At 37.2% G+C, this 13,595-nt stretch overlaps 1 protein-coding gene across 1 annotated transcript in view; it reads left to right on the forward strand.

Annotated features, from left to right (window-relative positions):
* CSMD3 (CUB and Sushi multiple domains 3) overlaps nt 1-13,595 on the forward strand; it is a 1,455,553-nt gene that overhangs the window by 890,353 nt on the left and 551,605 nt on the right. Inside the window, exons 23-26 of the mRNA XM_089664334.1 lie at nt 4,083-4,252; nt 9,312-9,468; nt 11,870-12,061; nt 12,227-12,353. Coding sequence (XP_089520460.1) covers nt 4,083-4,252; nt 9,312-9,468; nt 11,870-12,061; nt 12,227-12,353 — 646 coding nt within the window. The remainder of the gene's footprint in view (nt 1-4,082; nt 4,253-9,311; nt 9,469-11,869; nt 12,062-12,226; nt 12,354-13,595) is intronic.

The raw sequence follows: 13,595 nt of genomic DNA on the forward strand, positions 1-13,595 counted from the left end.
ATAAATAACCTGTCACAATCCTTTTTGACCTCAGTTAAAAAAAAAAATCACTAAACGGTCCCACGGGCAAGTCATCGTAGATTAGAGACTTAAACCTAAATGTACTTAAAACGGAAGCAGTGAAATAAAGTTAGTGTTTTCAAAGCACTACAGAGTCTGTGACATCAAGAAAGTTGAGCTTGAGGCATTATGTACCTTTGCTTGATCGTTACTTCCCAGTAATCATTACAGTGTAGCCGTGGTGTGAGGAAAATGTCAAAATCGGTAATGTTCAGTTATATTGGATTTTAAATTCTTTATTGTTGTTAGTCCAGTCTGGCTGTACTGTACTGGACTGTACATCCACAAATGTATTAATATAGATTGGAATAGTATCTGTACAGATCAACCAGTTGGGCAAATTTCCAGGACTCCTGAAAAATTATCAATAAATGCTGATTTTTTTTTTAATACCTGGAAAAATGTACAAAGGTTAAATAATACTTTATGCAAAATATAAATGTAGAGAAGTTGAATTAGACATTATGACAACTTTTACCAATTATATAATTGGTGCATTTTGCAATTCTATTTTCTTTAGCTTTGCAGTAATCCAGAATATTTTGTGGTCCACAAGCTCTATAGTTTATTTATTTTTATTTATTTTAGGTACTTATATAGCGCCATACACACACACACACACACACACACACACATATACAGGTGAAACTCGAAAAATTAGAATATCGTGCAAAAGTTCATTTATTTCAGTAATGCAACTAAAAAGGTGAAACTAATATATGAGATAGACTCATTACATGCAAAGCAAGATAGTTCAAGCCGTGATTTCTCATAATTGTGATGATTATGGCTTACAGCTCATGAAAACCCCAAATCCACAATCTCAGAAAATTAGAATATTAGAAGATGCAATATTCTCGGCTCAAAGTGTCCCACTCTAATCAGCTAATTAAGCCATAACACCTGCAAAGGGTTCCTGAGCCTTGAAATGGTCTCTCAGTCTGGTTCAGTAGGAATCACAATCATGGGAAAGACTGCTGACCTGACTGTTGAGAAAACCATCATTGACACCCTCCATAAGAAGGGAAAGCCTCAAAAGGTAATTGCAAAAGAAGTTGGATGTTCCCAAAGTGCTGTATCAAAGCACATTAATAGAAAGTTATGTGGAAGGGAAAAGTGTGGAAGAAAAAGGTGCACAAGCAGCAGGGATGACTGCAGCCTGGAGAGGATTGTCAGGAAAAGGCCATTCAAAAGTGTTGGGGACTTTCACAAGGAGTGGACTGAGGCTGGAGTCAGTGCATCAAGAGCTACCACACAGACGGATCCTGGACATGGGCTTCAAATCTTGTATTCCTCTTGTCAAGCCGCTCCTGAACAACAAACAACGTCAGAAGCGTCTTACCTGGGCTAAAGAAAAACAGATCTGGTCTGTTGCTCAGTGGTCCAAAGTCCTCTTTTCTTATGAGAGCAACTTTTGCATCTCATTTGGAATCCAAGGACCCAGAGTATGGAGGAAGAATGGAGAGGCACACACTGCAAGATGCTTGAAGTCCAGTGTGAAGTTTCCACAGTCTGTGTTGATTTGGGGAGCCATGTCATCTGCTGGTGTTGGTCCACTGTGCTTCATTAAGTCCAGGGTCAATGCAGCCGTCTACCAGGAGATTTTGGAGTACTTCATGCTTCCTTCTGCAGACGAGCTTTATGGCGATGCTGACTTCATTTTCCAGCAGGACTTGGCACCTGCCCACACTGCCAAAAGCACCAAAACCTGGTTCAATGACCGTGGGATTACTGTGCTTGATTGGCCAGCAAACTCGCCTGACCTGAACCCCATAGAGAATCTATGGGGCATTGCCAAGAGAAAGATGAGAGACATGAGACCGAACAATGCAGAAGAGCTGAAGGCAGCTATTGAAGCATTCTGGTCTTCCATAACATCTCAGCAGTGCCACAGCCTGATAGCTTCCATGCCACACCGCATTGAGGCAGTAATTGCTGCAAAAGGGGCCTAAACCAAGTACTGAGCACATATGCATGATTATACTTTTCAGAGGTCCGATATTGTTCTATGTACAATCCTTGTTTTATTGTTTTATTGATTGCATTTTCTGAGATTGTGAATTTGGGGTTTTCATGAGCTTTCATCACAATTATGACAAATCACGGTTTGAACTTTCTTGCTTTGCATGTAATGAGTCTATCTCATAAATTAGTTTCATCTTTTAAGTTGCATTACTGAAATAAATGAATTTTTGCACGATATTCTAATTTTTCGAGTTTCACCTGTATATATATATATATATATATATATATATATATATATATATATTATCAGGAAGTAGTTTCTCTTTAACTCAAGGGACGTGGCAACATCATATAGGTCATAAGAATGCCAAAATAATCTTGTTTGGATGTCATGTGGTTGGCGATTACAATGTAAGGTTAATATTTTCGAACAAAAATGGATGACATTGATGTCATCACCTGTTATATTAGATTATGCCTTATTTGGGCAACTTTGATATAAATGTAGGACAACTGGCTTACTTCTATAATAAGCATATACAAACTAAGGGCAGAGGATCAGAAAGGGAAGATGAGTGGTATGGAGGACAATGTGAAGAGAATGACCTACTATCCTGACCTGCTCCCACTCATATCAACCATACACATATGTGCCGTATATAATTGAACCACTTGACAGGTCCAAGAGAATGATGCCCTCACTCCAGCTTTAGGGAAGACATGTTTGAAAGGTTGTAAAGAAAACAGGGAGATATAAACTAGTTTCACATAGCAACTTCAGCCACTTCCAGTCTACTGAGAAATGAACACATGATTAAGGTGGTTGCCTGAAATTAAGTAATTGACAAACTGCAGATTTGATGGACCACCTGTATTTGAAATGTATTGAAACAAGAAAAAACTACAGAAATATCACCAAATGTGTTCATTTTTTTCAGCCGTGTTTGATTGAGGCAATTTCAATCCCATCTCCATGAGGCGAATACCAACTTTCTTTGTCAAATGTATTCAAATCGATTTGAAAGGACTATCACTTGATCAAATTTCCACATGTATAGCCAGTTGAAGGATCCTAACACTCTCAACCCAAACATGGCTGCAGCAATAAAGTCAGACAATGAAAAATACTGCATGGGGCAGACTATGGCATTGTTTTAAGGTCCTTCCTAGGGAACTCCTGTTCAACAAAATTTTATTTAGGCAGTCCCAGGCACTGACAAAAAGTGGCCAAACCCAAAAGGTTTCCATTACCTTGCTTGTGCATAAGAGCTTTTTACAATTAATGCATATATTTCTATTATGCCAGCTCCAACTTTGTGTGTATATACTCCCCATATACTGTATATATAATTCAATCCTCTCAGTGATTGGCAAACTGTACAGATGAAATACAGCAAATACACAAATTACCCCAACAGTTCAAAATACACTAGTAAATTCCAAGGCTGTAGAACTCTAAATTCTTGTTTCCCTTGTGCAGTCCTCCCAGCATGAGGAAGGATGTTGTGTTTGATTGCATGCTTTGTGATGGAACACTGGTTGTGATTCAATGCACATTATGATTATTATCTATTGAATAAAAGGAAAAAAATGCTGCAGCCTTGGGTTGTAATATCTAGGTATCTATTGATCTAGATAGATAGATACGATAGATAGATAGATAGATAGATAGATAGATAGATACGATAGATAGATACGATAGATAGATAGATAGATAGATAGATAGATAGATAGATAGATAGATAGATAGATAGAATGCTTTTTATTTCATTTATTTGATTGGTCTGAGCATATCAGTCTTATAATGTAAACATTATCCACGTGTCATCCAAACCTTTTCTTTCTTTGTCTTTTATACCACTTTGGGGATTTGTATGTCCCCATGAGTAGACAATTGTGCTTTCACTAAGAATGTTAAAACCACCAGTTTAAAGGGATCAGGTTAGTAATTATGTTAATGTGCTTAGTTATGTTTTACAGTTTCACTGGGGAAAGCAGTTATAAAGCACAGCACTGCCTATTAAAATGTCTTCTCTCATTTTGTGCTTTATCTGCAGCTGAATGTGGAGCATCTGCAACAAATAATGAAGGAATTCTGCTGTCTCCGAATTACCCACTGAACTATGAAAATAATCATGAATGTATTTACAGCATTCAAGTACAAGCAGGGAAAGGAATCAATATCTCAGCCAGAACATTTCACTTAGCACAAGGAGATGTTCTCAAAGTAGGTTATTTGGATAAAAAGTATGCATTTGTGCTTTTAAAATATTTTCAGTTTATGTTCAGTTATGTAAGAATTAATTTGATAAGATATTGCATGAAAATATTGAATTAAATGGGAAATAGTCTCAAGATTAGTTTCTCTGAATGCTATTCATTTGAAGTACTTTTATGCAAGGTAATAATAGGGCTATATATTGAAAGTTAGATATTTCCCTGAAAGCAATAGGTATGGAGACATTTGCTTGTCTAGCCAGGATGCATCGAGTACTGGAAAATCTGAGCAAATATTGGAGATGACTTTTATTCCTCTCAGCCTTGCTAACCCTTAGGGAACACTGTACAGGGCATGTGATCAGATGGTTTGTGGCTGCCTTAAACCACATCTCTAAGGAAAATTGACCCCTTCCACTTATTTACAATTTATTAAAAAAAAAATACTTTCTTAACTTCTTAACTCATTTTAACTTGCGTACATTCATCCATTATGTTTGTAGGTATCTATTTAAAGCCAATATTGTAATTTATTTAATTAAGTTATAGCCTTCTTTAAAAGAAACCTTTATTTATACATATGCAGTTTTGTCAGTACCATCCTCTTTTGTGGGAGAAAAGGGTAATTGCCTGGCTGTCAGGCTAGTCAAGTTGCTTTAGTGCTTCCAGAGCTGCTGATCCAGAAGTATGCACACCAGAAGCTCTATCTTTACTCTAGTTTTGCTGGCTGCATGTTGCTTCCAGGTTGGTTAGTCAGAAAGTATTAATGTTTGGAGTAACCAAGCAATCAGGAATTATTAGTAGGAAGTCAACAAGTAAGTCACAGTATAGGTGTCCTTTAAAATATTATTATTATAATGTGCCTTTTGCACCATATCGTGTTTTGCAGTATAATGGGCTGCTTGGCCTGAGATATTGGAACAAAAATTTGAGTAACTGAACCATGCAAGTTCAGCCATAATTTTAATATGCATGGAAAGAGAAGAAGCAAAAGCTCTGTATGTATATACTGTATACCACTGCTCGAAAAATTAAAGGAACACTTTTTAATCAGAGTATAGCATCAAGTCAATTAAACTCCTGGGATATTGATCTGGTCAGTTAAGTAGCAAAGGGGTTTTTTAATCAGTTTCAGCTGCTTTGGTGTTCATGAAATTAACAGGTGCACTAGATGGGCAACAGTGAGACAACCCCCAAAACAGGAATTGTTTTACAGGTGGAGGCCATTTAAATTTTTTCTCTACTCATTTTTTCTGACTGTTTTTCACTAGTTTTTCATTTGGGTAGGATCGGTGTCACTACTGGTAGCATGAGGCGATACCTGGACCCTACAGAGGTTGCACAGGCAGTTCAACTCCTCAGGAATGGCACATAAATACGTGGCATTGTCAGAAGATTTGCTGTGTCTCCTAGCACAGTCTCAAGAGCATGGAGGAGATTCCAGGAGACAGGCAGTTACTCTAGGAGAGCTGGACAGGGCTGTAGAAGGTCCTTAACCCATCAGCAGGACTGGTCAGTATCTGCACCTTTGTGCAAGGAGGAACAGGATGAGCACTGCCAGAGCCCTACAAAATGACCTCCAGCAGGCCACTGGTGTGAATGTTTCTTACCAAAAAATCAGAAACAGACTTCATGAGGGTGGCTTGAGGGCCTGGTGTCCTCTAGTAGGCCCTGTGCTCACTGCCCAGCACCATAGAGCTCAATTGGTATTTGCCACTGAACACCAGAATTGGCAGGTCCGCCACTGGTGTCCTGTGCTTTTCACAGATGAGAGCAGGTTCACTCTAAGCACATGTGGCAGACGTGAAAAGGTCATAAGAAACCATGGAGAATGTCATGCTGTCTGTAACATCATTCAGCTTGACTGTTTTGATGGTGGTCAGTGATTGTCTGGGGAGGCATATCCATGGAGGGAACTCTACAGGCTAGACATTGGCACCCTGACTGCTATTAAGTATTTGGATTAAATCCTTGGACCTATTATCAGACTCTACACTGGTGCAGTGGGTCCTGGGTTCCTCCTGGTACACAAAAATGCCAGGCCTCATGTGGTGAGAGTATGCAGGCAGTTTCTTGAGGATGATCAAATTGATACCATTGAATAGCCCCCACGCTTGCCTGACCTAAATCCAATAGAACACCTCTGGGATATCATGTTTCAGTCCATCCGACGCCACCAGGTTGCACCTCAGACTGTCCAGGAGCTCAGTGATGCCCTGGTCCAGATTTGAGAGGAAATTCCCAAAGACACCATCCATAATCTCATTTGGAGCATGCCCCAACATTGTCAGGCATGCATACAAGCATGTGGAGGCCATACAAACTACTGAGTACCATTTTGAGTTGTTGCAATGAAATTTCAGCAAACTGGACTAGCCTGCTGCATCATTTTTTCACTTTGATTTTCAGGGTGTCTTCGAATTCAGTCCTCTGTAGATTGTTAATTTTTATTTCCATCAAAAGATGGGGCATCCTTATGTCCCTTACACATTACCCAGTCCATATCAATATAGATATCCAGCATGATATTTTCCCCCATTGAGATCTGATGTGTTTTCATATTGTTCCTTTAATTTTTTTGAGCAGTGTATATATGTGTGTGTGTGTATATATATATAGGTTTGATGTTGTTTAACTTGGTCCAAGTTAAGTTAATTTGTGAATTAATTTGTGAATTTAAGCAACCCCCTATATATGTATAATTAAATTCCCATGCAGCTACAAAGACTTATCTATACTTTCTTAAGTATGGTAAACTTTGGAGAAAAATTATTGTAGTCCTAGAGTTTAAAACTAAAATACCGTTTGATACAACACAAAAGAACCAACTAAATACACTATTTCTGTCTATATAACACATACATTTGAGAGGTTATTGCACTTTATTCTATAAGACCTCCATGCAAGCATTGCAAGTTTCAATGGTGTTAAGCAGATAATAGATGCCATGCTGGATATACACTATGTAATTAATTGTCCTGGATGATGGATACGAAACTCAGGTTCTACACTGAATAATTCACAGTATGGCAGGTCAAAATACTTTCACAAAACCATGTGCTGCTTGACTAGTTTTTCAAGAACAGTTGTCTTCAGTATCATCCCCATTTGAAGTTCATTTCAAAAGTAATTTATCTTGTGTTGCCTTCAATTGCTCTGCTGTCATGCCCCAAGGCAAACTGATCATTTTAATTTATTTAAAATGTTAAGACTTCATTTACAAAATAATTTAAAGTGTATACTATTATTTTACATGTTGATAATTAAACACATTTAATTAATATGTTTTCGGCAGTTTGGTAATATATATCACCACTGAAAAGTTAAATGTAGTGAAGTTCACTATAAATGCTTTTTCATAATTAAAGCTTTTCTTTGTTTATGAAACAGACACAATCCATGTGCCAGATGCAAAGATAAACTCTAAGAGAAGAAAAAATTAATTCAACTCAAATCACAAAGTTGAAATACATCTTGCCTGCCTTTGTGAAAGTAGAGCTTTATGTAAAAGATTCAAAAAGGGGCAAACAGGGAGGAACTTTTATGCAGAAGAGACATGCTTGGTCTCTTCTGCATTAAAGTTACCTACCTGCCTGTCCATCCCTGTACAGTGAGATGCACAGGCACAGCTCACTGTATAAATTTGGCTATTGCCAAATCTGAATGAACTCCCATGTATGCATAGGAGTGACATGAACCCCACCCAGCCAATCAAAGTGGCCGCCTGAAGATGTCACCAACTGGGAGGGGAACCCCAGGAAGCCATATGCCTGGATCCAATGTGAATATAGTTCCACTGTAATGTTTTTACCCTTGAGAAAACTTTGAAATAAGTTTCAGATCTCAGGAACACCCCAGCCACAAGTTAATATTTTAGCAACTCATGGCAAATTTGTATGCTCAAAAAGCAAAGTATTTAACACCCAAGGCAGATAATTTTTACTTAAAGTGAGACCAAACTTAAAAAATCTATTATAGTATGTATTTTTAAGTCAAACAAGTACCTTCTATTGCTCTCAGCCTCCTCCAAATCTCCAAATTCTTCTTATTTTTGCTGCTGGAATCTGACTTCCTGTTAGAGGGTGAATACATTCATTATCCATGGTCCCACTGTATGTAGGAATGTAGCCACCCTCACTCAATAATTCCTGAAATGGGCATGCAATTCAGCTTTCACAATTTTCTACACTATCAGAAACTAAAAAAATGTATTTTCATACTCTTCAAACTAGAAATATAGCCAAACAGTATTTTATTTTATGATTAGATTTTGGTGAGATGACAGGATAAAATCTCTGTCATGTCATGTTTTTATATTTGTGTCACTGAAACAGTAAGTGACCAAAGACAGCAATATAATACTGCTTATTAGTAGAGTGGAGAAGGGTTCATCCACACCTCTCTTTACATGTACATTGTGGTGCTGTTATTTTCAATGGCACTCACTTATTTTCATTTTACAAGGATAAGGAGTGCAGAGACACCTCCCAGTAGGAACCCAAGTGGCAATAAAAACCTTACACAGGGTCTAACATTTACCCACTGTATCCAGAGTGAAAAAATAAGGGTTATGGCTTTAGTTCCCCAACAGGTATAGTAGGGACTCCACAAATTCCCAAGGAGGAAAGTATAAAAACTTTATTACACTGACGTTTTGAGGAGATACAGCTTGCCTTTCTGAAGGCTCTCAAGGCAGACTGTGACTCAACAAAACATTGGTGAAATAAACTTATTATACCATCCTCCTTGTTCTTCTGTGGATGCCCATTGAATGTGTACTATATCTGTTGCTACCTTATTCAATTTTTCAATTTGTATACGGCACAAAAACACGATTCTCTGATTAGAGTGCTAAAATTATATATATATATATATATTTATATTATACCATTTTTTTATAGAATGATTTTCCATTTTTCCAGCTAGTTTTAGTTTTTTTTTTATCCCTTCTTCATCAACCTTATCATGTTTATTACTTAAATCAAGTGTGTCTCTGATTACACAGCCCCAATCATTCTTTATTTAGAACCAAAACCATTTCAAATTGTTGATGTGCCTTTGTTTTACAGATATATGATGGGAAAGACAACACTGCTCACTTGTTGGGAGCATTTACAGCATCTACGTTGAGAGGACTGACCCTGAGCAGTACATCAAACCATTTATGGCTGGAATTTAACTCAGACTCAGAAGTAACTGATGAAGGTTTTCAGTTAGTCTATACTAGTAAGTATACTTTATAATACAATTATTTACAGGCTGTGGTTGATTTGCTGTTTTATTAATTGCCATGGTTAACCACTTCCTGTCCGGACACTTTTACCCCCTTCCTGTCCAGGGCAATTTTCAGCTTTCAGCACTATCACACTTTGAATGACAATTGCGCGGTCATGCAATACTGTACCCATATGAATTTTTTACCATTTTTTTGAGACAGATAAAGCTTTATTTTGGTGGTATTTATTCACCGCTGGAATTTTTATTTTTTTTACTATGTAAATGAAAAAGTCCAAAAATTTTGAAAAAAAGTGTTTTTTTTAAATAAAATTTTGCAAATAAATAATATTTCATCCTAAATCTTGGCCAAAATTTATTACGTTATTTTTTTAGTAAAAAAAAAATCCAAATTAGTTTATAACCAAAAATTATAATTTTTAAACATTTTTTTTTACATTTTTATTTTATTTTTTATATTATTATTTTTTATTTTTTTTTACATACTGTCACCCTAGCAGTACAGTGTCACCATGGTGACACTGTACTATTTGTGGGGGGTGATGAAGATTTTTTTTTTTTTTACACTGATTGCTTTTACACCCATATAGGATGTAAAAGCAATCATTTCTCTTTCTCTCTGTCTGCATTCTTGCAGTCATTGAGAAATACTGAGTGAGCTGTGATTGGTCACAGCTTGTCACATGGTACAAGGCTGTTGTGAATAGCCTTGTACCATGTGACCTCTGTGATCATTCACAGATTTCACACGTAGTAAGCAATGATGTCACAAGTGACATCTTCCTTACTACTTTGCATGTGATCACTGATTCGCCAATCAGTGATCACATGACCGGGACCTCGTACAGAGGTCCCGTCCGACGATCGGTGTTGCACTGTGTCCGGAGGACACAGCGGACACCGGATCGCGGTGGTGCGCGCTCCTAGGGAGCGCGCACAGCTAGAAAAGGCGGGTGCCATTTAGGAACGGCAACCCGCCCCTGAACTGCCACCGCCCTGCCGTTTATAAACAGCAGGCGGACGGCAAGAGGTTAATGTACCATTTTACTAATGTATTATTTGGCATTTAAACGTTTGAGAGTTGTCAGAACTGCAATAGTGTAACACATAAAGAAAAAAATAGGGCAATGCAGGAGTTTATAGGACAATGGGAATCTATATTCAACTCAAGTTGTTCATGCGCTTTCTTATGTCAGTTTTGATGTTTGTACCTGCAATTTATAAACGTCTCAATTTGTGACTGCTTCATGTAGACCGCTGATCTTATTGTTACTGCACCCACAGCTGTTTTGTGTTGAGTTTCCTAGTTAAAAAAGTGATATAGTCTTAAATTTATGGAAAATTACAAATCTGAAAATTGCGGTTTCAAAAGTAATTGTACATATTGCCCAGTATGTTCTCTGCTGCTTGTTTGGTTTGATTTCAAACAAGGTAAAAAGACCATGGCAAATGCAGCTTTTAAGGCCCTTGGTGCTTATGCCTGTTAGTATAAAAGGAAAAGGACCTTCAGACCAGCACATTATGTATACAATTGTCTCCCTTCTAATAGCTCTTTATATGCTTTGCTCCTGAGATAAATTTACCTTACTCGGGCATATTCTAATTCCACAAATTTGAGCATTATTCAAGTAAGCAATAACAAAGCAAATTATTTTATAAAAGATGGCACAGGTCCAAGGTCTTTCTGCAAATTATAACCCCTGAATATGATGGTTAGTGGACTACAGCAAATCTGACACATTCAGGATTTTAAAAAATTTGTTAGTACACTAATGCTATATGTCCTATTGCCTTATTGCACTAGTGCACATGTGGATGGATTCTCATTAGGAATTGGGAAGCTCCCTTGACAATTAGCAATACCAGCAGTGCTGACTCAATATAAAACTCATTGCAAATAAATGCAGATGTAGAGAAAGCACCCGTGGATGTACACTATTAAAGCTTTTCTATGCAACAAGTCTGTCAACAGACTGTTGGAAGAACTATGGCAGCTGGATTTTGCAGAGACTTAAATCTTAAGAGGCAGTCCACTACCTCCGTGCATTCCAACTTAGGCAGTTTTACTTTAAATGTACTTTCACCCAGAATTCAACCACGACTTGCATGTAGCCCCAGCTTGGACCCATTGTCAGACAAATGCCAGTGTCCTAAATGAAGTATAAGGATTGCATATTATTTACCCGGAGGAACCTAAAGGTCTAAAATACATTATCAACTTCTACATTTGTCACTTATGAAAAGCGCTTCAACATTTGCCACCTAAAAGAACTGTTATTTAGGTAAGGAATACATAAGCTTGTAATAATAAATAATAATAATGTAATAATAAACAGAAGGAAAACGGTATATTTTATTAACAGTTCTATTTATTTTTATTTACTTTTTACAGGCTTTGAACTCTCTCACTGTGAGGACCCAGGTGTGCCACAATTTGGATACAAAATTAGTGACCAGGGACATTTTGCCGGCAGCACCATCATCTATGGATGCAATCCTGGTTACACTTTGCATGGAAGCAGCCTATTGAAATGTATGACTGGAGAGAGAAGAGCATGGGACTATCCTCTTCCATCTTGCATTGGTACAACGCTTTTATTTTTTTCTGTGGAAGTTTATTTTTCATCCTCTGCTATCCTGCATTTCATTTCTTTTTTCTTTTATTAAATATTATGTTTACCATCATATGCAAATATTGTGGAGCTCCCTTAGTGTTTAATAATTCTTCAATTCTTACTGTTTCAATTAGCTGAATGTGGAGGTCGTTTCAAAGGAGAATCTTCAGGCAGAATTTTATCACCAGGATACCCCTTTCCATATGATAATAATCTGCGCTGTACATGGATAATTGAAGTGGACTTGGGCAATATTGTAAGGTAAAACGATAAATGCTTGAAATTTATAAACATTACAAGACATATCTTGGCAAAATATATTTGCTGACATTTCAACCTTTGGTGCCAATACAGACAGCTACATATAAATAATAAATGTCTGTATACAGGTTATGAATTTGTCGTTCAGAGTCTTGCTTTTTCTGGAAACAAATACCTGTTTCAAGAAATATTGACACTAAATAACTTCTCTTGAACATGTGGGGAACATTGATAAATAATTTAAAGGGAATTAACAAAAAAAAAACCCTCTCCTCTCCTCTGTTCTCCTCTCCTATCACCTCCATCCTTTTTTCTCCTTCATCATGTTCTCTCCTCTCCCCTCAGTCTTATCCTCCACTCTCCGATCCTATCATCTCCCCTTTCCACCAATGTATTCTATCATCTCCTCCATGCTTATCCTCTCCTCTTCTCTCATCTCCTTCCCAATCTCCTCTCTTTTTTCCTCCATCTCTTCTATAGTACATACTGTAGTTAAGACAACATAGAGTGATTTAATCCAATAATAAACTGTATTAAAATGTTTTAATTCTTAGATTAGTATATTTATATATTAAATCTATCTATCTATGATCTATCTACTCTCAATAATTATCCCATTCCCTTCAATTTTAATCAGTTTCATCCCATTATTGTAAAGAATAGTTCAATACTTATAAAAGACTACAAAGTCCTATTACACTGTATTTCCCCTGTAGCATCAGTAATTTGGAATATCTGAATAATTATGTCTGTAATGTGTGGCTTACAGTTGTTCCTTTGAACAAACAGTACCGAAAATGATGTGAAGCAGTACAGGCAAATCCCACAACTAATCCATATGGGACTATGGCTAATTAATCATGACAACTGCCTCAAATCTGTTATATTCTTTGCATTATTGCAGTATAGAGTAGAGAAAAGCAGCCAGCAGTAGCTCACATTAGCAAGATGCCAAATCAATACAGATGAAGCAAATACCAATTCACAGACTGGAAATGCAGCCTCATTGGAAATCACCCCCGTTTTCTGTGGAATGTGGGATCCAACATGTGGTGTTACCATGTGGTAATGCGTACAACCTAAATGTAAGAAAGCAAACACAGCTAGTACAGACCCACCCCAAAGTGGAACTTCAAATGCTAACCACACCCATCAATCCACCAGCTTAACTCCAGCCAAAATGTTCTTTATTGCTATCTGTGTTTCATTTGGTAATTTTTCTTTATTTCCTCTATGTTGGAG

This window comes from Staurois parvus, unplaced genomic scaffold (genome assembly GCF_062004578.1).
Source record: "Staurois parvus isolate SC_StPar_1 unplaced genomic scaffold, SC_StPar_1.0 ptg000047l, whole genome shotgun sequence".
Lineage (NCBI taxonomy): Eukaryota > Metazoa > Chordata > Amphibia > Anura > Ranidae > Staurois > Staurois parvus.